At 38.0% G+C, this 25656-nt stretch overlaps 1 protein-coding gene across 1 annotated transcript in view; it reads right to left on the minus strand.

Moving 5' to 3' along the window:
- Slc2a13 (solute carrier family 2 member 13) overlaps positions 1-25656 on the minus strand; it is a 291506-nt gene that overhangs the window by 140893 nt on the left and 124957 nt on the right. The window contains exon 4 of the mRNA XM_051189696.1: positions 7904-8012. Within this exon, the coding sequence (XP_051045653.1) occupies positions 7904-8012 (109 nt within the window). The remainder of the gene's footprint in view (positions 1-7903; positions 8013-25656) is intronic.

Genomic DNA, 25656 nt, shown 5'->3' on the forward strand with positions numbered 1-25656 from the left:
AGATGCCAGCAGCTGGAAGCAAGACATGTAGAAAACGAAGCGATGCCATGGCCACATGGCAATATATAAAATAGTAGAAATGGGTTAATTTAAATGTAAGAGCTAGCTAGTAATAAGCCTGAGTTATCAGCCGAACAATTTAATTACTATTAAGCCTCTGAGTGATTATTTATAAGCAGCTGAGGGACCAGAGGGGACATAGAAAAGTCTTCTGGCTACAGATCTCATGGGGTAGGCCTCACAAATTTGGGATAAAGAGACATTATCAACCATATCACCAAGAATGGTACTTTTCTCCTTAGCTATCATTGTGAGAATGCCAATTGGAGATAGGGGCTCTTGTTTCTTCCCATTCACCCTGCCTGTAAAGAACAGAAATCTAGAGTTATAGAAAACTTTCTCATCTTCTTCTCCTTTAGTTTTCTCATGGCTGTGCTTCTTTGGCCTTTCTTTCGTCCATCCGTCCTTCCTTCCTTCCCTCCCTTCTTCCCTCCTTCCTTCCTTTCTTAAATTAGAAACAATCTTATTTTATATATCAATCTCAGTTCTATCTCCCTCCCCTCCTCCCATGCTCTCCACTGACCATCCATCTCATCCCCCTTCTGCTCCCCAAGGCCTTCCATGGGGGATCATCAAAGTCTGTGACATCATCTGGGCCAGGGCCTAGGCCCTCCCCTGTGTGTCTAGGCTGAGAGAGTATCTCTCCAGAAAATGGGTTTGGCTATGTTTCTTTTTTTTTTTTTATGCATATAGAGTATTTTTATTTAATTTTATATAACAAAGTCCAATTAAATGAAAACAAACATTTATACACAATATTTGGGAATTTGGGCGTCGTTCTTTCCAAACTACTTCCTGCTGGTAAGGGGCGCTGTCTTGGGGGATTCGAAGAAGATTCAGATATCCTAGCTGTTTGGCTATGTTTCTTGACTGTAGCATTTTTTTTTTAAATACCAGAAGAGCTTGTTGACAATAAATATAAGACTGAGCACATCCAGAAATATTTCATCTAAAAATTAAATTAATTAAATATGACTAACAAATATAAATGACTCATTCAAACAACAAGCAGGCTTGGCATCACTCTAGATCAGTCTATAATGCAAAGATCTTGACAATTTGTCTGAAAATGTAAGAATTTGATGACTGTAATGATACTTGAGATGCATGCAATTTTACTACTGGCTGAATATCTGAAATCTGAAATGCTATGAAATTCACAAGTTTTGGGGGACCAACAAGTGATAAATTCTAGACCTCACTTAACCTGTTGTAGTCAAACATAATTACTACTTTTGCAAAAAAAATTAATAATCGCAGGCTGTGTCTAAAGTATGTATGAAAGATGTTCAGGTTTCCGTTTGTATCCTCCCCATCTAAGACATCTCATTTTGCATATATGAATGTACCCAAAATGGTCTCAGTGTGTGATGGTGAACAAGCTTTTAAAATTGGCTAGGGCCCCTGTTCCCTACCTAGATAGTGGATAGAAGAGGGGTTTGGAGCTTAACTCAGTGATACAGCAAATGGTTAGTGTGTGCAAAGCCCTGGCTTCAAGTCTTAGTTCCACAATGAATGGTGGTGATGAAACAAATGAATAAAACTATCTCATCCACTTGACAGGATGTTTAAGCAGACAGAGATTGTCTATGAAAAATACACTGTGTGTAAAGAACTAAAACTATTTGTTATGAGGTAATAAATACACAAATGGGGTGGAGCTTGTGCCATCTCTGTGGGTATATGCCAAGTTAATATGCATCTTGTAATTGATGCTTATTAAGTGTTTCCTGTTAACTCTTGCATTATCACAGAATGTTTCCTAAAGGCCACAAGCAATCATCTCTTAGAAATACAAAGGGAGAAGTCTCTCCTTCAGATGCAGGTGGCGAAGCTATGAAGGCAACCAAAAGCTGCCCACACAGTGAGGCCACCCACTGCCATCCCGGGGCTTCTCACTAGAAAAAGGACGAGTAAGAGGAGGAGATGAAGTGATGAGATATGAACAACTAAAATGTAGAATACAGAGGTTGAGGAAATGATGCAATATCCACTTCACTAACACAAGGGCTTGAGCCCCTATTCCCAGCACTCATATAATGAAAAGCTGGCCATGACATCACTTATTGCTAGCCCTAGCACTGGAAGATGGGACCAGTGGGCTCTGGAGATTCACTGTTATTTGGTTTAGCGGAAACAAAGAGCTCCAGGTTCACCGAGAGATTCTATTTCATCAAATAAGAAGAGACTGATGTTCAAAATTTGCTGTCTTTTCACAGCATTTGCACAGGCAGTGTATCCCTCTACACCCATACAGTACACATACACATGTACACATGCACACATGAGACAAAGTATCCAAATAAGCTTTCCACAAAGGATATTTTTTCTTACATCAGAATAAAAGGTTAAAATTTTGACTTGAGCAATTTTCTGTCTTCTCAGAAATAAAAGAAAATCCACAATTTTCAACTGTCTGAGATGTTCTGATTCTCTATTGATATGAACATATAAGATGTAGATTATAATTCCTTAGAAGGATCAGGTTATTAACGAATCCACACAGAACATGGTGTACATCTCCACCACCTGTCCTCTTCCTCACAGGCAGACATTCACAAAGAAACATGCTGTGCTTGTGGCAGGAGTGGCTCATTTACTGATGGTTATAACTAAAATCTCTAAGGTGAAAAATCATCAATACTATAACTAGAGCTTAGCATAAATTACACAGTGATAGTTTTATTTTGTTGCACTATTCATTGTCTGTATTGTGCTTTCCCCTTCATTTTTGAGACATATGAAACAGTTCCTTGGTTTATGAGGCAGAGGGCCCCAACATCATCTCTATTATGGTGGGGAAGCTGTCACTCTCTTCCTGATGTTCTTTCTCTCCTGGGAATAGATGAAAATATTCTACCCAGATACATGCTTGAAATTATTAAGTAATCATAAGATATTAGAAAACTGGTTCTTTATAAAGTTAAACAAGTTTGTAGAAACAAGGAATCCTCTGTTAAAAAGAGCTAAAAGATGAGACAATACGATCTAGGATAAAATCAAACAACTGAGCCTATCAGTCAGTATTCAGACCAACACAGACATGCACAAATAGCACAGATGAAAGACTATTTCAAGAAGAGAATTTACTGCCATGACTGAGGTAGGATAATGAAGAGAAAAAGAGAGTAGAAACAAAGCATCCCATAAGAGAGAAGAAACAGAAAACATATCACTGAGATTATTTCTGTAACTGGAGGAAGAACACTCAGTGTTTCCCCACATGGGAAAGAAAATGTTTCAAATTTAAAATTCAAGGTAAAGTTACAACTCCTAAAAAGAAAAATCAGCTTCTCTTTTTTATTAAGTTTGAGCTCAAATGCTGAAGAGCAGTGCCTATTTTGCTTCTCACGTAAAGGGCAGAAACCATAGGGGGAAAGGTTAGAATTTTATAGTTTACAATAACAAAATGTCCATGAGACTGAACCCTGAAATTACTAAAAAACACATTTAAAACAAGGGGAGAATACAGTTAATATTTCTAGCTAAATCTCACAATTCAATTATTGAGCTACAATTCAAAGGTCATTTTAAACTGGAAATAAGTTTATAAAATATGCTGAATCTTAAAAGTAATGTGAAAGAATACACACATAACACACACATGAACGCACGCATGCACACACACACACACACCACACATCCTTGCCATGCATCCCATGAAGAGACACATAAATGCACATCAATACACACATAATCACACAATCCATACACATGCATACATAGCAAACACAGATATATACACACAGACACACACACACACACACACTACACGCCACACTACAATATAAACATTCACACACAGATGCACACACATATTACACACCCACATATACATACTCAAGCATATACATACATGTACACTACATGCAAGCACACATCCAAGTCTCCCACCCCATGCACATACAGACACACATACTGAGGTTAGAAAGGGTAGGGGAAAACACATGGCATAAGAGTCCCTGACTTATCATTGAGGACAAGCTGCACTGTGGCAATCACTAACTTATAAGTTGCATGGGCTCTGAACAGGAGAGTTGGAAGCACAGAGATAACCACTGATTACTGATTCTGTCATATTGTCTTCATGTCCAAATCTCTAGCTGTGAGAAACAGACATCTTAATATCATCGTTGAGAAGTTCAGTAGATGCTTTATACCTAGCAGACATAGTCTATCTTCAACCATCATTTCCTTTCTTATTCCTATTTTTCAGGATTAAGGCTCAAATATGTTCTGTGGCAAATGGTACCTTTTATCATGTACAGCTAGTGGTGAATGAAGCAGACCAATGGCAGTCATAAATTATAAGGAGTACCAGGTCAGTAATATCCCTGGATCGCTAAGGAAAGATGGAGGATTTAGAAAGACGAATACTTAACTGAAGATAGAAAACTGTGGTCAGCATAATTTACACTTGATATTGCAATTGGATGAAGATAGCCATCTCATCTAGCTTTCAGAAGCACACTGGCATTAGCTACAAAACATTAATTAACAACTGCTTTGTGATTCTTATTTAAAAGAACTAAAAAAAAAGAACATATTCCTTTGTTTTCTGTGCTGTTAAACTTGTAAACTGAATGAACAGATATTAATAGAAATAGACTGTATTGTGGTGATGAGATCAACCAGCATATTCACACAGGGCAGTCACTGCCTCTGCACTATTTGGAAATTTGGTGCTTGCTTTACTGTAGCCCCATTACTATCATTGAGGAAGAAAGATGTGTCTCAGAGTGACAGCAGGCTAGAATAAATACAGAACAAACCCAGACATGAGGCACTGTGTGGGACTTCAGAGGATCAATATAAGCTAGGAAAATGAGAGTAATGTTGACAGAAGGGAGTATCAAAAATATAGGTGATGAGATTGCAGGGTGAAACTGTGAGAGGTTAATGTTAAATTCACAAAGACCATGGCTGCAGTGTACTGGGCCCCTGGATCCTAATGTTTGTCTTAACTTTTTTAGACTAAAAGGTGTGTGTGTGTGTGTGTGTGTGTGTGTATGGTGGGAGGACACCTGTATCCCAAGGTGCAGATCGTGAATGGATAACATGGTAGAGATGATTATCTCCTTCTGCCTGTACACAGGCTCCTGACTTCAAACTCCTTTTACCACGTTTGCTTATTCTTTGAGTGACAAACTTTAGTAAGCAGATGGAAGAAAAACTTTTTAGGATGTGAATTTCCAAGAAATGTATCTCAGAAAACGTGGCTTTATTCTTTATCCAGGAGGTTTCTCTACAGAAATATGGGGGAATCTTTTATATTTAGTTGTGTGTTTAACATGTGTTTCCATTGACCTATACATCCATACATGCCAAAACAGTTTTTTTCTATTTAATTTTTTTCACATGATATATTTTGGGCATGTTTTCCCCTGCCCCAACTCCTCCCAGATCCTCTTACCTCCTCTCACACAGCACATTTTATGAGCTTTCTCTCTCTCTCCAAAGCAAAATCAAAACTAAACAAAACATAAAATGAAAAACAAAATACTAAAGAAAATTAAGCAAAACACATACACAAAAACCAAACCAAACCAAACCAAAAAACCCATATGGAGTTCCAAAACATTCAGGGATCTATGTGTTAGAGGAGACAGGAATAATGTAGGAGCCCAAGGTGATGGATGACCCCAAGGAAACAGTCTTCCAGACACAACAGGACTGGTGCACACATGAACTCACAGAGACTGTGACAGGATGTACAGAAGCAGTTCTTACAATGAATGAAGCATGCCAAAGGGGTTTGCAACTTTAGTCCACTTAGCCTGCAACACATATGTGTGGAAGTGGTAAATAGGGACCGTTTTTGTCTTCCCTGCACCTCTAAACGATCTCTTCTCTTTTATATCATGGTCCTAATAATCTCCTTTATTAATGACTTTATATTGCATGATAATGCATAGCCCTAAGAAGACAAGACAAGCTCTTTCCCACAATCCCTCACAGTGTTGCACAGCTGTGCTTAGCCATGTCTCACAGTTCTGATGTTTCTCTACGTCGTTTATTATTGTGTGCTACCTACTATTCTTAACACACAATTCATATATCCCCCCTTTGTTCCTAGCTCTTTTACTTTTTCTCTTTTTCTTTGGCTTTTACTTCTTACTCTAAAATCTGTGGCTGTAGACAGTATCCCAGCCTGTCCCTCCCAGATATTTTCCCCATCCTGACTTTCTTTTTCAGTTGATCTAATACCCACCTACTTCTCTTCCACTCTTAATCTCTATGACTAATATTCTAGCGTACACCATATTATTTTTTTTACCTTACAAGATGTACTATTGTTTAAAAGGCTGTTGTTTTTAAACTGGATAATGTGGCATTTGCATAGTGGGTTTACCCAGCAGTTTCAGGGATGATTCAGCAGTTAAGAAGACTGGCTGATCTTCTAAGGACTCGGGTTTGATTCCCAGCACCCATACGGTAGCTCATAAACACCTGTTAGTTTCAGGGCATTCAACACATTCTTCTGGCCTCTGAGAGTATCATTCATGTAAGTAGTGCACAAGCATACATACAGGCAAAGCACCTATGCATACAAAATAAAAATTTCAAAATGGATATATCACAGGAGTCATAAAATGTCTTAAGATATATAGAAAGCCTGCAATAGTTTCTTATAATGTGCCTGGCATTGTTGTGGAATAGAGCTAGAAATGAACCTGAGTACAAACTTGAAGGATGAAAAATACTAGTGAACCATGGAAACTGAGTTAGGTGTAGAGAACATACAGAATTGGAGAGAAACTTTGGTAGTTGCATACCCTTCTAAGGTTTGGTATCTAGTATATAAAATGGACAAAAAAAAAAAACAGGTAAACAAAGAAATAAACCACAAAACAATTAAAAAAATGAGAGACTGAAGTGAACAGAAAGCCTTAAAAAGTGAGATACATATGAAAGGAAGCCAACCTCACTAGCCAGGAAATGCATTTCTTTACATTACTATTAGAATGACAGTCATCAAGAAAACAAAGTGGCTGACAAGGATAAGGACAAGAAAACCCTTGCATATTACTGGGAGAAATGTAAGTTAGTCCAGCCACCATGGATGTCAACACAGTGGATTCTGTGAAACCTACAATATGACTCAACTATACCACTTCCCCAAAACTGTAAGTCAATATACCACAAAGATACTTCACAGCGGTGTTTCCTACATTTCAACTGTGCACAACAGCTAAGCTAGGGAGCCATTCCAGATGTCTATCAACAGAGAAGTGGATAAAGAAAACACCAGTTATGTGCACAATGGAATTTGTTAAGCCATAATAATAATGAGATTATGTTGTTTGTAGGAAAGTGGATATGCGCAGAGATTATCATATTAAGTGAATTAAGTGAGTCTTGGAAAGACAAACAACACATTATTTTCCCATTTGAGAGTCCTAGATTGTATATAAAATTGTACATAAAATCAAATATATAGAGATGATATGAAAGTAGGCACAGAGCTGTCTGGGAACCAAGGAAAATATGGCCAAGGGAGGATACGGGGAAAGAATGTGCTCTCAAATCATTACATCATTACACAATAATGTTCTGTGTAACTCTGTATAATAAATAAAGTTCAAAATGTTGTTAGATTGGATTACACAAAAGTATCAGTAGTATAATTACAACTTATATGTAATGTATAGTAACAATAATATACCAAACACAAAACCACCATTACGTTCCAAGGGATGGCTATTTAACAATCATCGTAACACATACCCAGAGGAAATTCCTATGCATTTAATATTGACAAACCACTGAGAACTCTCTTTTTCCTTCCCTGTGAAACACTCCCTTCGCCGACTTTTAAGAGAAAGACAACCAGAATACGTACATGATGGTGTTGATGCCCGAGAGCTGCTGGAACATCTGTAAACCACATCCCACAACTAATGCTCGGCGAGTAGGGGGGTAACTCAGCATTCTGCAGATTACAGGTCCAGCTGTTTTTACAAAAGAAAGAAAGACCAGACCATTACTTTCAGATCTTATTGCAATCTCTGTGAAATTAACACCACTGAGCATTTTGAACATACAACTTTTATGGAAATTCTGGAACAATGTATAACTTCTAAAACCAACAGTATTTCTTAGTTGTAATTTCAAAAGTAACAGCAGAGAATTCTGATGATAGCATGCCATGGGTACTATTCAGACTCAGTCACACATTATTCTTCCTTGAATTCCTTCTAGTTGCAATTATTAATTATACCTTCTGCTTTCCCACTTAATTAACAATTAAACATGACTTGAAATGCACCCATGTGGGACCATTTACAACCACATGAAATAGCATTTATTCCAAACAAATAGTAACAAAATTCATCACAGTCTATTCTATTGACCTCAAATGAGGCTTGATACAATTCTGGTTATGGCAACACTGAGGATTATCAAAATGCAATAAAAGAACAATAATGTCTTTTGCACATAAATATATGTTTAAAACTGAGTTGGTCCTGAAGAGGTATTCAATGATCATTTAAAAATGTAAACAGAGGCTAGTGAGATGCCCTAACTGGTAAAGGCACTTGTCACCAAGCCTGATGACCTAAATTCCATCCTTGGAACCCACATGACAAAAGGAGAGAAATAGTGCCTGCAATTTGCCCTCTGACCTCGACAAGCACACTATACCATGCACAAGTAGGCACACATGTGTGGGCACACACACAAACATACATACATCATATACTCATAAATAAATAAATGTAATAAAATATAAATGGGATTTTGAAAAGCCTAGATCAGTCCTGCACAGCTGTGTTATCTAAATCACTGAGGCCTCTGGTAAGGTAACTGACCTATGTCATGACACAGCTTCTACTTCCAGAAGGGTTTGCCACACAGTGCCCACAACCCAATAACAAGTATTGTATATGGTATCCTTGCTGGGCTAGAGAATCCTCCTTGAATACAGGACATTTCTGTTGTTAGAGGAAATGGCCTGTGAATCCCAGGATGCCCATTGACTAATTAAAGCACTTTCCCTGATGGTCCCTGCTTCATCGCCAAATCTTAAACTAAGCCAAGGGAATTAAAACAAAAGTAAATCTCCAGTTCAGGAACCTTCCGAGAATCACATATTTAGTTTGCTGAAATGATAAAGAATGTGTGTGTACTCTCTCAATAATAAATGAAACCATGAGGTGTCTAGCCAGAGTATTAACTGGAACTGAATGCAATAGGGCTAAGACTACTCTGACTCTTCAAGAGTATGATTAAAATCACAAACCTTGACCTACTGAAAATGTTTCTATTATCAATGTCAAGACATTACAAATCAGTCTAGAGGGGCTCTGATGGTCACTCAGAGCTCAATAAAATGACAACTTGTTTAAAAAGCAGCCTGAGCATATGCCATACATAAATTGACAGATTAACTCAAGCTATAGGGCAACGGACTGTATCAAAGAGTCTTTGTGAAACAAGGAAAGGTCAGGGATCTTACTGGGACAGTGTTGAAATATATATGGATCACTTTCTTGAAGGAAGGTGGGCTTCTGTGCAAATACAAATATCTTTACAGAAACTGCAAAAAGAAGCGATGCACACAGCACTACACAAGCACCTACCTTTCCCCTAAAGTCAGACAGTTGTATAAAATACCACTTACCCTGTGTATTAGGAATGAATTTGAAATTATAACCAAATCAAACTATACTTATCTTGGCTTTCCATGGGTCAAAGCCTATGGTTGCCTTGTTCAACAAGTCTGTAACAGTATTCAAAACGCTTTAACTATATCCACTATTACATTCTATCAGAAACTGATGGTCATGTAAGGTCATAGGGAGAAAATGGTAAAGAATTAGGACCAAAATTGGACTTGCCTTAATATGAAGGGGTCGGCTAGTACATGTTGTGGAATATTCCTTTAGCTATGTCAGGATGTATCACATTTGTTTGCACTGCACTTGTTTAATGATACAGTTCCCTGGCTCCCCTTAACTCGGATTCCTACTCTCTTTATACCCACTGGCTGCCCCTCACTAGTCTCTCTTTCTCACTATCTCCACCACCCTCCTTCCTTCTCTCACAGATAGTCCTAGTCATGTTCAGTATGGTTTTTTGTTTGTTCTTTTGGTTTTTTCCCCCTCTTTGCTCTGGACACTTACAGACACCTCTAGATATTTTCACTTTCTTATGCACAATGAAAAGCTTTTCCCTGTTGGAGCAGATATTTCAACAGGTTCTCTACTATGTTCTCTTGCATACGGGTGCAGCTTTCCAAAATCTCACATGTGAACCAGAAAAGGGTGGTACACTGTTTTCAGGATAAACAAAACAGCCATGCTTTAATGGCTTCAAACAGATCTCTAGAACTAAACTCAAATTTATTTTAAAGTATTCAAGTTGGAAATCACCCTGAAAATGTTCTTTGACCATCATGCCATTTAGAAACCAACCAAAGGGCCCACAGATAACAGTTCCTAAAGTGAAGCTTCCAGGTAATTCTAACAGCCAAGGAACAATGTAAAGAATGTTAAAGTCTATGAAAACACAGCATATAAAATTTGTAGAATGGAGCTAAAATCTTAGCTTCAACCTTAAGAAACCAACTACAACCAAGGCAAAGGAGCCCAGGCTGAAAACAGTAGCAAAGCCCACAAGAGAGCAAAGAGGAAGACAGCTGAAACAAACCAGTAAAACCAGAAGCTGGCTCCTGGAAAAGATGACCAAATACGTGAGTTCAAGCCAGACCATGGGGCCAAATGATAATCTCCTTGAAATCGTGGTCCTGAACTCTGCCCTCAAATGGCCAAAGAGCTACATGCATGTTGGTTCAAGATGAGATTATACTAGATTACCTGGTCTGTTTGCAGTGGAGCCTAATAGAAAGTGCAATGTTCAAGACAAGGAAAATGACAGGGACTAGACTGACCTAGAAATAGGCTGTGAAACATTGGATACCATCCAAGTGGGCAAATCAAGGAACAGACTGCTTCCCACAGCCTGCAGAGGGAGAACAGGCATAATGATGCCTTCATTTCAACCCAGTCAAGCTGATGTTCAATTTGTTTTCACCAGAACTGTGAGACAACAAGTAGAAACTTTTACTTCTGAAAATAACTTCTAATTTGTATGCATGTATGTATGTATGTATGCATGCATGCATTTTGAGCATAAGTATAGACATGTATGACATAGCATGTATGCAGAGGTTAGAGAACTAGCAGCAGTGGTTGGTTTTCTCCTTCTACCTTTGGGGACTGAATTCAAGTTGTCAGCCTCAGGCTGGGTGTCAGGTGTTTGCCCAGTGAGCTATCTTGCAAGCTCAGAATTTCAACTTCTGTAGTCTGCATATAATAGACTCTCCTACAGTATCCCACTGTTTGAATCCTGTTCTGTTAGAATTCATTTACTCCCTTGGGAGGAAGGTGTCTACCCATCCAAGGATTGCCATGAACGAAATGTTTCCTCTCCTCCTAAGCAATAAAACTTAGTGAGCTCAGGGGTGTTATGCAAACAGCTCCCATTTAGCCTTGGGATCTTCTGTATCCTGAGCATATTAGGTGATAGTGATAAATACTCTGTATTTCATTGTTTCTCTGTCACTGTTTTGAACCCTGAGCTGTCTTGGAATAAAAGCTGCACAGAATGCCAGTAAAGCACTCACTCTGGAGCAGCATCGCCTAGAGTACCCTGGCCCTGAATCTCTAACTTACTGGAGGGTTGCAATATACTTTTTAAGCTACCAACTTTTGGGGAATTTGTTACAACAGCCAATGGAGACTAATATACAGAAGAAAGTGAGAGAAGACATAAATGACCAGTATCAGAAATAAAAGACCTGTACTCAAAATAGTAACAGAATAAGACAGGTATATATTATTTATTACACAATATATATACATATATACAATATAATCTTGTAAATTTGTATTATAATTATATTGTGATTTATTATATATCACTATACATATTATATTGTATTATTATAAAATGTATTATAATTGTAATAAAATTTTTATAGTTTTATAATAATAGTAAAATTATAAGGAATAATATGCCATCAAATATATCATCTTAAAACAATAGACACCTACTCCAGAATATAAAATCTTCAAAGTTCAGAGAGGGTCTGAATAGTCAAACCTACAAGTTATAAACAAATTATTAAAACTTTTGGAGGGCTGGCTGATGACTCAGTGGTTAAGAACATTTGCTGCTCTTCCACAGAACTAAGTTCAGCAGTTCCATGGGATCCAGCATCTTCTGGCTTTTCTATAAGTAGTCACACACATGGCATATACTTATACTTACAGACACACAGACACACAGAAACACACACACACACCACTATACACACATATATAAACACTCACAAGACATGCAATACATAGACACATAACCACATATTCATACACATAGGAACACATACAAAAGCATATATACACACACGTAAACACATACATACATAGAGATACACACACAGGCACATTGGCACACACACACACACACACACACACACACATACACACACACACACACACACACACACACACACATACACACACACACACAGCCTGACCCTTAGTACAAGCTGACTTGTGTCATTTGTGGGGAGAGGTTATCAAAAAGCATCCCAGAAAGGATTTGGGAGTCAGAGGAATCTCAATCTCTTGATTGTTCAGCTAGTTTGATGGTATGTTACATATGCTGAAACTTGTCAATCTACATGCTTTAAATATGTCCTACTTATTTTTATATAAATTATACAATAGTGTTGGTTTTGAAAAATAATGAAAACTTCACCAATAGAAAAGATTTTAGGTATCAGGGAGACCAACATAGTGAAATGGATGGTGACATTCCAAATAGAAGCAAGAGTATTTCCCCAGAAGAGCTGACTCCACCTATGCAGGAATACTGAGGAAGAAGCAACCCCTGGGGATGCATGAACCTTACATCTTCAACATTTTACTGAATTCCTCCCTGTTTGTTCCATTTACTTAAAGACTTTGTCATATACTAAAGAAAAGAGTGAATGGATATTTTATGACTAACAAATTACAAGATCTGAGCTGGAGAAGTCTCCCCACAACAGTCATTTTACAGATTAAATTCTGTTATGATGTAGGTGCCTCTTTGGGGAAAGCAGGGTTGCATTGCAAAGAAGATAATCATCCTTCACTTTAAACATTAGTCTCCTCATCCCAAATTTAGGGGCTTGTAATTCGGCTTCAATCATATACAGCAATTTCTCCCCAAACCAATGGCAGCTTGGCGAAGCCATTCTCATTCTATCAGCTGTTGGCAAGAAAGGAGGGCCAGGCCTCACAAAGGCACCAACTTATCAATGAGCATTTAAAGTCTTGTCTCTATTCCCCTTGGTAGGCAAGGAAGTTTGCTATCCTGACATGTAACTGCCAATCAGCACATTGCAGAGGCAAGCACAATTAGTTATGATCATTAGCCACCAGGGATATTAAGCATTGGCATCATCCTGATGACCTCACATTTCAATGTCTCTTTATGTCTTCCCAGCCATGTTACCATCATAAGCATCTTACCCAGAAAGGCTGCACAGATGCTTTAACAGACATGGGGAAAGTGACCAAGGAGTAAAGTGACTGCAATGCATCCTTTCCCTGATCTCACCCTGACTTTACTCTGTGCCTGCTCAGGAGGCTGATTTTTGAACACTGACCCCCCCCCCAAACAGTCATATCCACCTTGGTAACACGTTTTAGATTTTAACTGACCCTGATCATGCATGCATGGCCCAGAAGCATAACCGAAACAGTTGTGTTCTGCTAAAACAAATAGTGCTAAGTTCACTTGACCTACATCTGTCAATGATGTCATATTGTTTTCCTTCTTTATAAATGCTGTACACATGAGCTTCAGTGCCAAGCATTCTCTTGAAAAAGAGCCCGATCTCAGTTTCTGACCAATAAAGGACTCTAATTTGGCCTTATAAAGTATGGCTGTCTATAACTCTCATGCCTGGATTATAGCAATAGCCCTAGTAAGAACTAACCTAAACAAAGCTAGAATGTGTACTAATTGTTTATGCCACTGTTACAGAATATTTTAACAGATATGACTGCATCAGCTTATTTCCTAGGTATAAAAAAATGAACAAGTTATGTTATGGGTAGGTTTTTCCTCCCCGCCGCCGGACCCTCCCTCATGCCTGCCCCAAATAATACACAGAGATATAATGCTGTTGGCCAGGTACTAGTTTCTTATCAGTTAGCTCTGTCTTAATTATTAACCAATTTCTATTAATCTAAGTATTTCCACATGGTCTCATCTACCACAGAGTGGGCCTGGACCTCTGTTCTCTCCTGTTTCTACATGCTGACTCCTCCTTACTACTTCCTTGAATCCTCCTTGTCTCCTAGTCCCGCCTATCTTGCTTTCCTATTGGCCAAGTGCTTCATTCATTAACCAGTATGAGAAACATATTTACAGAATGATATTTCCCATCAGAGTTATAAGCATCCTGTGTAAGAACTCTGTAAGATCAGAGCACATCTGAGCTTCAGGAAGAATTACACTCTGCCCATGCCAACGTGAATGCCTGTCCTCATCCTATTTAGCTCTCTCTGTGAGCCAGCCTTAATTATTTCATTCCTACAACCAGACAGCTGAATATTTTTCAAGAAAAATTAGGAAAATGGGCCACTGTGATCTCATGAAAAATTCTTGTATTTCTGAGCAGGCTCTCATTGCTGACAGGTATCTTTGTTTTTTCTCTAACAGATGTCCCATGATGTACTCACAATATTGAACTGAAATTTGTCACATCTGCCTTCCTTTGTAGGTTTCCCACATGTAGAGAGTCTACCTGGAGTCCACTCTCTGTGAGGCTCAGAAGCACATGATGGCTTGTCCTCAAGTCCTATGTGATCATGCAATATGGAAGGAATCATATACAGAAATCAAACAAGGTCTATCATACTGGCACAAATGACCCAAGAGCTTCATACATAGTTTGCTGAGATTAAGGCCAAAGTTCCTGGCAATCACGCCGCGCGCGCGCGCGCGCACACACACACACACACACACACACACACACACACGTCATCATTTCTTACTTCAACCTTGTTTTTGCCTTGCATTATCTATGTGTTAGTAACTCAAGAACTATAGCTTTTGATCATTCATTCTCTATTCTTACTTCCAAGGCTTTAATAGTCAAGTTTTAATTAGATTCAATTTCTAACCCTCTATAAAACACTCTTGTTCTGTACTTGTACTGTACTTCTATGCTACCCCTGCCCCCTTTTCTATTGCTGGACCAGGCATTCATCCATCTCTACCAAGAGAAAGTGCACATGGCCTAAAGTGTCCATGTAGCTCAGTGCTCAAAGATCAGCTCCACCCCAAGCCCTCATCTCTACTAGAGTGAAAGATTTCCATTAGAAAACAAGAAACAGAAATGTCCTGGGCAGCATTATATATTCAGTCACAAGCTTGACACACAGTTTGTAACCTTCTCCAGGTCCAGCCCAGCACCTCCACACTGTTGTCAAATCATCTGCTCAGGAAGTTGTTCTACTCTCTAATCTGCTGAATTCTCGGGATAACAGATCCATTAGAGTATTTCATAGGGGGCACAGTGACAACACAACCTATCTTTTAAATGTATTTTTACATCACCACCCTCTATCAGGCAACAGCCCATCAATTGTTGTATAATCTGTTACCAAAACAAACCTTGAGTCTTAATAATTGCCCCTTAAAAATGTTTATTCGACCAGGGACTCTATTCTTCTGATTTTAGATGGCTGGCCATTTTGTTTTCCTGCTGTTTGATGACTTCTGTAGATTATTTTCCTTATATCTCATCCATATTGGATTTTATTGGGTGTTTGTTCAGATTTTGTTCTTGTTTTATCATTTTACTTATTGCTGAATTTTATTCCAGGATCAGGTATAAAGACAACAGTCAATAAGTATTTGCTCAATGAATATGAAGAAGCAAGAAAGGGAGAGAACAATGCTCCATGCAGATAGTGTTACTGAGAACTTGTGGATGGAGAGATCTGCGTGCATCCCAAGCTGTTAAAAGATGTGTTCAACTATAGGCACTAATATGTCTTGGGTGCACCCATGCTGTTCTCCTCAACAGGAGCAGATGATGTTTGCCATTACAAGCTGGTACCTGGCACATAGTCTCTTTGGAATAATATGCTGCTGGTATTGATAAATCCAACCCATGTGGTGCAATTCCTTCACAGTCTGGTATTTATGCCAATACATTTTGAAATCCTGCAAAGCAATCAATTTGCCAAAATATCATAATGGGACATTTGTCTATAAGTGCATGCTTGCAGGCAGATCACTAAAGTAAATACTTTTTTCTTACCTGTGAGAAAGAGGGCTTATTATTATCGAAATGCTATGTTCCAGAAAGCTTCTATTATTATAACCAAGAATTCTTTCTAAACTTTAAAATAATTTCCTAGTCAGGAGCATCTAAATAAATGACATGGCTATAAATTTATTCTCTACCCTAGTAATTTTCTGATGTAAAACTTTAAATTCTTAACAGCAATGGGGGATTGGCATGCATTTGAGAACTATTGCCCCAGAAAACTATTCTTGAGCAAAGAAAGCATCATTACTTAAATAAGCCATTTAAAACTGCTACTATTCTGCTAGTATTCTGACACTATTTTCACAAATTATCATTCTTAATAATAAAGGTTTCCTTTAGCCTTTCTATGTTTTAAAAATGATTTTATATGTTAGGAAGTAAAACTACATGACTTAACACTTGCTAACTGCATACAACCATGCAGTGTTGATTAGTGCAGTTTTCCAACCAGGGAAATGGAATGTTGAATCCACTCAGTTAGTCAGTATACATGGGATAGGTCTACCTTCTTGAAACTCCATGTACCTCCCAAATAATGACTTCTATTTCACAGTGTGTGTGTATTGATGAATAAAGGTAAAATGTACATATGACATATATACCACCCTAGCTCAAATCCTGGAAAGACGAAACGTCTTCAGTGAATTAATTGATCAGGGTTAACCTGGGCAATGACCTATTATAATCCTTGAGTTCAGGAATCTGAGACAGGATATCCATGAGTTTGAGACCAACTTGGATTTCACAGAAGACTCAATGTAAAAAACTAAAAGATCAACAACAGCAAAAATGCATTCCCTTCTCTCGTAACAAACAACCTTCACGTTTACAACAAAATAAATAAAACGATTTTAAGAGTAAGAATAACAAGTACAGTAAGGCTGTGTGGAGAAAGACCTGATCTCAAAGTAAAATAAAACATTAAATGTCACAGACAAAGCTTCTTGATATAGTGCTTGCCTAGCATGTATGTCATAGGTTCAATTCCAAGGACTGTTAAGAAAACAACAAAATAAAATTTATTTATTTAACATACCTAATGTAATATCCCTAAACAAATTCTACTAAAGTATAAAATGAATAGATAAACCAATAAGATTTGTGATAGATCCTATAAAGGATCCATTCCATGTAATCCCCTAACGTACAATTCAGACAGCATTGTTGTCAAAAAGTATCACATCCCTTGCTTTCCTTTAGATAACAAAGCTGCCCTCAAAAAAAAAAAATCAAGCAGTCCTATATCTCTATATAAACAAGCTCTTTTCAGATATGTGAGCTATGCTTCAACACATAACTGTTTAAGTTTTTAAAACTCCATATTCATATTGGAATTTTATATGGACATTTGAAGAGTCTCTTTTTATTCAAGATTAAATCACTTAACAACTGAACACTATTGAGGATTTCAACTTGCAAATGCAACAACTGTGATCACTTCATACTCAAATTTACATAAGATGGTTACCATGAATAAAAGGAACAAGATGTCCTATTATCTTGTGATGGGCTAGAATACCTAAAAAAATTGCAACTGTCCCACTTAATTCCGGATGTAAGATTGCCACAAAAGCATGAGGTGCCTTGAAATATAACAACTTAAAGAATGTTGTTTTCTGTCTACATGGTTCTCAGAAAAGTTAAAATTGTTCTGAAAATACTCAGGAACAGATATAAAAATGAGTCAAATACATGGAACTATAAACACATCCTCCAATTCAAAAGCAGTTCTTTTTCTGCCCCAATTCTTTTTACAATCCCAGCACAAAGAAGAAAAGAAAGAAAAGAGCAAATGGGAGAAGGAAGGTGTAAGAGAGGTCATGGATTCAGGGCAAGGAGCACAGCTTTGTGGTTGAGGCTTCCCTTGCATGGGCGAAGCTCTGGGCTCACCTCCAGTCCTGCAAAACAGCTGTGGCCCAACATGGCTTCCTGCTATTATGCTGTTTCCTCTCAAAGGGAACATTCTATCTTGGAGGGAGAAGAACAGCTCAGAAAATTCAGGAAATCAGTGAAAGAAGTTAACAAAACTTAGAAGATAGTCTGACCCGATGGCACATCCGGTAAAGAATCTTTCTGCCAAGCAATAAGCCTGGGGACCCCAGTTTGTTCACTGGGATCCACATGGTAGAAGTAGAGAACTGACTATGACTCCAGCAAGTTGTACTCTGATCTCCACTTCATGCTTCGGCATGTGTGTACTCACACATGCACCCACACCTAAGCAAACAAATATATGCAAAATAAAGTGAGTTTCTTGAAGAGCACAAAAAGATGGATTTTATTTCTTTTGTTTGCTTGTTTTGTGTTTTTGAGACAAGGTTTCTCTGTGTAGCCATGGCTGTCGTGGAACTCACAGAGATCTGTCTCTGCCTCTGCCTCTGCCTCTGCCTTTTGAGTGCTGGGATTAAAGGCATGTGACACCACTGCTTGGCAGGATTTCGTTTCTTTAATTCAACCCCTGTCCTTTAATTGGGGAGATGAGACTACTAATATTTAAAGTTATTATAGAAAGGTCTGGACTAATTTCTGTCATTTTCTTTGTTGCTTATGTTCTTAGTCCTATTTTGTGTTTCAGTATTTATAGCTTCATTTATCTTTTTCCATATAGTATCTTGGCAAGGCTTATTCTTTTCTTTATTCTGAAGTATTCTCTATTGGGCTGATTTGAGATTTGATGGGCATGAATTGTTTGAGGGATGTTTATATACTTTAAAATTTTGCTTTCTCCTTCAAATATGGCCAATAGTTCTGCTAGGTACTATGGTGTAGTTTGGTATCTGTGTTGTCTTAGACCTTGAAGTACATTACCCCAAGCTCATCTGTCTTCTGAAGTTTCCACTGAGAAATCAGATGTTCTCTGCTGGGTTTACCTTTATTTAAGACTGGGGCCTTTTCTCTTAAAACTTTCAATAACCTGTAAATTTAGAGTGGTAACTATATGCTATGGGAAGTTTCTTTTTCACTCGTCTACTTGGTGTTCTGTGTACTTCTTGTATCTCTACAGGTCTGTTTTCCTTTAACCTAGGAAAGTTTTCTTCTATTATCCTGCTGAAGATCTGCTCTATGCTACTGACTTTGGAGTCTTCCCCTTCTGTAGCTATAATTCAAAGATTGGGTTTTTTTTTTCATGGTGCCCCACATTTCCTGCATGTCCCTTTCTTGTGTTCTTCAAAATTATTTTTCATATTCTTTGCTTGAATGGTCCAATTCCTACATTCAAATCCTGATGTTCTGTCTTCTTTTGCTTAATTCTTTCTACTTGTAAGCCTTTCCTTCAGCTTTTTTTTTTTTTTTTTTTTTTTTTTTTTGGACAGGGTTGTTTCTATACATACTTATGTCCTAGAACTCACTTTGTAGACCAGGCTGGCCTCAAACTCACAGAGATCTGTCTGCCTCTACCTTCCTAGTGCTGGGCTTAAAGGCATGTGCCACAACCACCAGGTTCCCTTAGTTTTCTAACTTAATTTTTCTGAGATTTTTCAAATTATATCTTCATTTCAGCTTGAATTTTCTTCAATATTTCTGTTTACTGTATTTTCAAATTCTGATTTGTCTTCATTTCATCCAGCCACATAATTGTCTCTTTTTGGATACTGTAGTGATACAATATTAAAAAAATATCTTTTTATTTTTTTATTTTTATTTTATTCTTATTTCCCTCTTCCTCCCTCCCTATTTTCCCCTCTCTCACCCTCACATGCACCCCGACCACCCTCCCTTCCCATCCCCCCCCCCACTCCACATGTAGGGTGATGCCATCCAGGAGGGATCATCTAAATCTGTCAAGTCATTTGGAGTAGGAACTAGGACTTCTCTCCTGTCTCTAGGTTAAGGGAATATCCCTCCATGGGGGATGTGCCCACAAAGTCCTTTTGTGCAACAGATTTCACTGTCTGAGGTCCCTTAGACTGTCTAGGCCTTCTAGCTGAGACCCATGTTCAGGGGGTCTGAGTCAGCCCCATGCTGGCTTCCCAGCTATCAGTCTGGGGACCCATTAGCTCCTCCTTGTTCAGGTCAGCTGTCTCTGTGGGTTTCTGCAGCCTGGTCTTGTCCTCCCTCTCTGCATCTGGATTCTTGTTCAGTTCAGTGTTTAGTTATGGGTGTTTGCTTCTGTTTCCAACAGGTAGTAGATGAGGGTTCCATGATGGTGGATAAGTTAGTCATTGATCTCATTATCAGGGAAGAGCATTTATGGTAGCCTTTCCACTGTTACTCAAATTGTTAGTTGGAGTCAGTCTTGTAGGTCTCTGGACATTTCTTTAGGTTCAGTTTTCAACCCTATAATGGCTCCCTGTTTTATGTTTTCTCTCTCTCTGTCTCTCTCTCTCTCTGTGTGTCCCTGTCTCTCTCCTGACTTCTATTCCTACCCTGACTCAATTTTCCTAGTCGCACGTGCTTTCCTCTCCTTCCCTACACTTTCTCCTACTTATCTCTCCATTCACTGCCCCCCCCACTTCCCATGTGTTCTGGGGGACTTGTCCCTTCCCCCCTTCTGTGAGGGACTTTATATGACTCTCTTAGAATACACCTTGTATCCTAGTTCTTTTGGTGGTATGGATTATAGGCTGGTGATCCTTTGCTATAGGTTTAAATTCCATATATGAGTAAGTACATACCATGTTCCTCTTTTTGTGACTGGGTTACCTCATTCAGGATGGTTTCTTCAAGTGCCATCCACTTGCCTGCAAATTTCAAGATTCCATTATTTTTTTTTCTGCAGAGTAGTATTCCATTGTGTAGATGTGCCACATCTTCATTATCCATTCTTCAATTGAGGGGCATCTAGGTTGCTTCCAGGCTCTTTCCATTACAAATAATGCTGCTATGAACATAGTTGAGCACATGTCTTTGTTGCATGTATGTGGATCATTTGGGTATATGCCTAAGAGGGGGATTTCCAGGTCCTGTGGTAAACTAATTCCCATTTTCCTGAGGAACCGCCATACTGATCTCCAAAATGTCTGTATGAGTTTGCATTCCCACCAGCAGTGGAGGAGTGTTCCCCTTTCTCCATGTCCTCTCCAGCATAAGTTGTTATTGGTGTATCTAATTTTAGCCATTCTGGCAGGAGTAAGATGGTATCTCAAAGTTGTTTTGATTTGCATTTCCTTGATAGCTAAATATGCTGAGCATTTTCTTAAGTGTCTTTCAGCCTTTTTGATTTCCTCTATTGAGAATTTTCTCTTTAGTTCTGTACCACATGTTTTAATAGGGTTATTTGGTGTTTTATCGACTAGTTTCTTGAGTTCTTTGTATATTTTGGAGATCATCCCTTTGTCAGATGTAGGATTGATGAAGATCTTTCCCAGTCTGTGGGCTGCCATTTGGTCTTGTCAACTGTGTCCTTTGCCTTACAGAAGCTTCTCAGTTTGAGGAGGTCCCATTTATCTCGGCCTTTTGACAAGGACCAAGTGTAATATCTGTTTTCATAAAAATATCTTATATATTCTAAGAGACTAGATTTTTTTGCTGGCCCTCAAAGCCAGAGTTAGTAAAATATTTTAAGGTCACATAAGACTTAAAACTGTTATCCTACTATGTACTGAGCCTGTTTGTGTAACCTGCCTTTAAGAGAACAACATAATGATGGACTTGATTTGCCTTCAATTTCCTATGTAATCAACTTTTACAACCTAAGCTAATGAATAGCTGTACTCTTAAGTTACATATTCTTTCATGTGTTTGATCCATGAAAGTGTGTGTGTGTGTGTGTGTGTGTGTGTGTGTGTGTGTGTGTGTGTTATGGTAGACATTTGTTGAAAGCAACAGAGAGACTGAGCAGCAACTTTACAAAACAAATACCTGCCATAAGTGGTGATAGCAGCATTCAAACATTACTTGATAGTCTCCTTCCTTGTTATCTGTACCTGTTGTGGTAAAGAAAGTTTCATCCCTTGTAAAACCCTATGAAGGGTTTCTGTAAAGTATCCCTCATTCACTCCCTATGTGATGCAGTCTGTCTGAGCAACGTCCCTTTGTTAAGGACACACAGATGATGTGGGATATCCTTCTGTATGCTATGAATATATGTTTCTCTTATTAGCTGATGAATAAAGCTGTTTTGGCCAATGGACAGGCAGGATGTAGCCAGGCAGGAAGAATAGACTGTGCTATTAGACTAGGAGAATTCTGAGAAGAGGAACACAGAGAGTAAGTCGTAAAGGAGAGACCATATAGTTAGTTACCAGGAAGATAGGATGCTTGGAATTCTCCAGTGAGTCAAGACCACATGGCAATACATAGATTTATAGAAATAGGTTAATAATTAAGGGAGAGCTAGCCAATAAGAATGCTGAGCCATCATCCAAACAGTTTATAATTAACATATAAGTCTCTGTGTATTTATTTTGGATGAAACAGCTGTGGGACCAGGAAGAACAAAAACTTCCAACTACACAAAGACACATATATAGGGCAGATTTACAAGTCAGCTTTTGGGTAGGCACAGGTTCACACTTGGACAACAGACAGATTATAGACAGCAGACAATGAAAGTCACAGGGAAAGCAATAGGGAACTCAATTCTGGATTTGCTAATAATAAAAGTACTCCAAGAGCAGTGCATCAATTTTTTTCCTTAGTAGAGATATTTTGGGTACTCTGAGGTTATTATTAATAGGGTTACTCAAAAATTTGTTATGTGTTTTAAGTTCATTGAGCTACTTATCCATGTCTTCTTTAAATTCTTTGAATTTTTTGATCAAATGTATGTTTATTCTTTTAAAATATGTGTCCAAGAACTCATCTAAATAACTCTCAGAAGGTAACTTCTATAGAACTAATGAGCTCTCTCTCTCTCTCTCTCTCTCTCTCTCTCTCTCTCTGTGTGTGTGTGTGTGTGTGTGTGTGTGTGTGTGTGTGTGTGTGTCGGTGTCATAGTGTCTTGTCCTTCCATAGTGTTTGTGTGATGTGACCTGGGAATACAGATTTCTTTTCTTGCTTGTGTGTCTGATATGAGGGTCTATGCTACCTGGGACTGTCTTGTGCAGGAAGTTGATGACCAGCCCTAGACATGGGAGTATGCACATACCATAGACAGGCTCGGTTCTGAGCAAAATCACCAGGAAGCCAGTGCATGAGCTTTTAGTCTGGTGCCAGGCCCCAGATTGCGGAAATGGGACAGGCACATTTGGGTCAAATGTGTTTACTCTCATTGTTTGTAGTATAGGTTTACATAACAACTGTTACACATCAAATTTAAATTGTCACAATGGGTCTTATAGTGGCACAAAGTGGAAAGTAAAGTTAAGGTCTTTCCACAGTGGTAGAGATTATTGTAATTCAATATTGAAATGCAGTTTTCTCCCATCATAAGGTAGTGACTTAGTGTCAGATTTTTATAATGGTGTTGTTTTTACATAAAGAAATTGATCATTTTTACTGGACCCATAACTAAATGTATCTAGTTAGACTTATGTTAAATTTTGCAAAACTGAAGAGTACAAAGATAACCACATAAGGAGGGAAAGTCTGGTCAATATGTATATATTCCAATCACAGAACATTCAGTATAGTTAATTTAGGCAAATGGAATAACCCTTCAGTGCCAAGATTAACACAAATCTTGGACATAAACTGATCTGCTAGAACAGCACACCATCATAGGCAACAGGGCTTGCTTAATCACAATGAGGGTCTTAAAGCCCACCCTTTCTTCTGTATGAGTAGACAAATAAATATGAACTGAGTATGTGTTTCTGCACATATATACACATAGGGCTAGAATGGAGTTACAGTGATCATCAACCCAGCATCCTAATACTTCCAGACTTACACATTCGTCTTACCTGAATGAGGGGGAAAAAAGCATCTCTGAAGCCACAAATATATTTATTCCAAATTGTTACAATTCCATGCCTTCTTTAAAGGCATACTTCAACTCATAAACAAAGGCCATATATTTAAATGCTCACAAAAAAAAAAAACCAAAAACAAAATCAGACTGGTAGAACCTTCGTGGAGAACAGACACCCATACCAAGCATTCCTATTGATTGCTGCTTATTAAGCATTTCCCCTAAATCCACTTTGGTGGTGTAGCACAGGCTAGCCCATAATCTGCTTTGGTATGTGATTTACTGCATACAGCAAAGAGTAAGAATTCCAGAAACTATTCTTCCAGATACCTTTACAGTAAATGTCTGTGTGTGTCTAGCCTTACTTCCTTTGTATTCTTAATTTTTAAATTTCTTTTATTAGGCAGTTTATTTTAATCTTCCACGCATGGCAAAAAACATCATTTTACTTGATATAGTTTGTGCTGCACTTATAGACAAATCTGGCTCTCTAGGGATGAGGTCATTATTTTAAAATCTACATACGGCAGGCAGTTTTATTTTGGGGCATGTCTGCAGTTACCATATGGCCAATGGCAATCTGTGCAGGGAGTCAGGATGTGTCTATTTAAAATACTGGCTAAAATTGAAATTTCCACTCAGAAATGCTTTGATAACTACCTTTTCTGAATGTTAAATATTATTTTGACTTGTAAAAATAAAATCTGACTACTGTAAAATATATAATGAAATAAATTTTATGTATTTTCATTGATTAAATCTTTGAAATGGATGTGTGTATATGTACATGCATGGGATGTGTAACAGCTATATGTTATTAGAAATGTATAAATTATTCATTTTCCCATCCTATTTTGTTCATAACTCACATATACTATAATTAAGTCTAGCTCATAATTTAATTTCTTATGATCAATTGACTATACAGTTTACAAAGAAGGGAAGCAGTGACTCTTTAAGTACCACTCAGATCCAAAATACCTGTCCTCTAAAGTCCCTTAAAGCACCAGGATTCTGTGCCTTTTGAAATAAACTCTAAGCAAAACATACATTAAAAATATATAAATCCTTACATGAAACAGACAGGATGTGACTATCATGTGGGATCATAAACAAGTGCTCTATCTGAATGAAGTATGGCTATTCTAAATTATTCCATTCCATTATTCATCAACTATAAATGTTTTAGGAAATAATAAGGAACAATTTTCTAGCACTTTCCTAAAAAGCACTGTTCATAAACATTCTATTTAGATCATTGGCATAAAGCCCATTCACTTTACTATTGTATGTCCATTTTGATTTTCAATGCAGAGAGGGAAGGAACTGAGGGAAAAATATGGCATTTGGGGGAGTTGAATAATGTTACAAAGACCAAGGAATCAAAAATTTCTTCTAATTAAACAAAGAAGTAATATTTATTATGCCCAAGGTGTATTAGTTAGGGTTCTTTAGG

This window comes from Phodopus roborovskii, unplaced genomic scaffold (assembly GCF_943737965.1).
Source record: "Phodopus roborovskii unplaced genomic scaffold, PHOROB, whole genome shotgun sequence".
Classification (NCBI taxonomy): domain Eukaryota; kingdom Metazoa; phylum Chordata; class Mammalia; order Rodentia; family Cricetidae; genus Phodopus; species Phodopus roborovskii.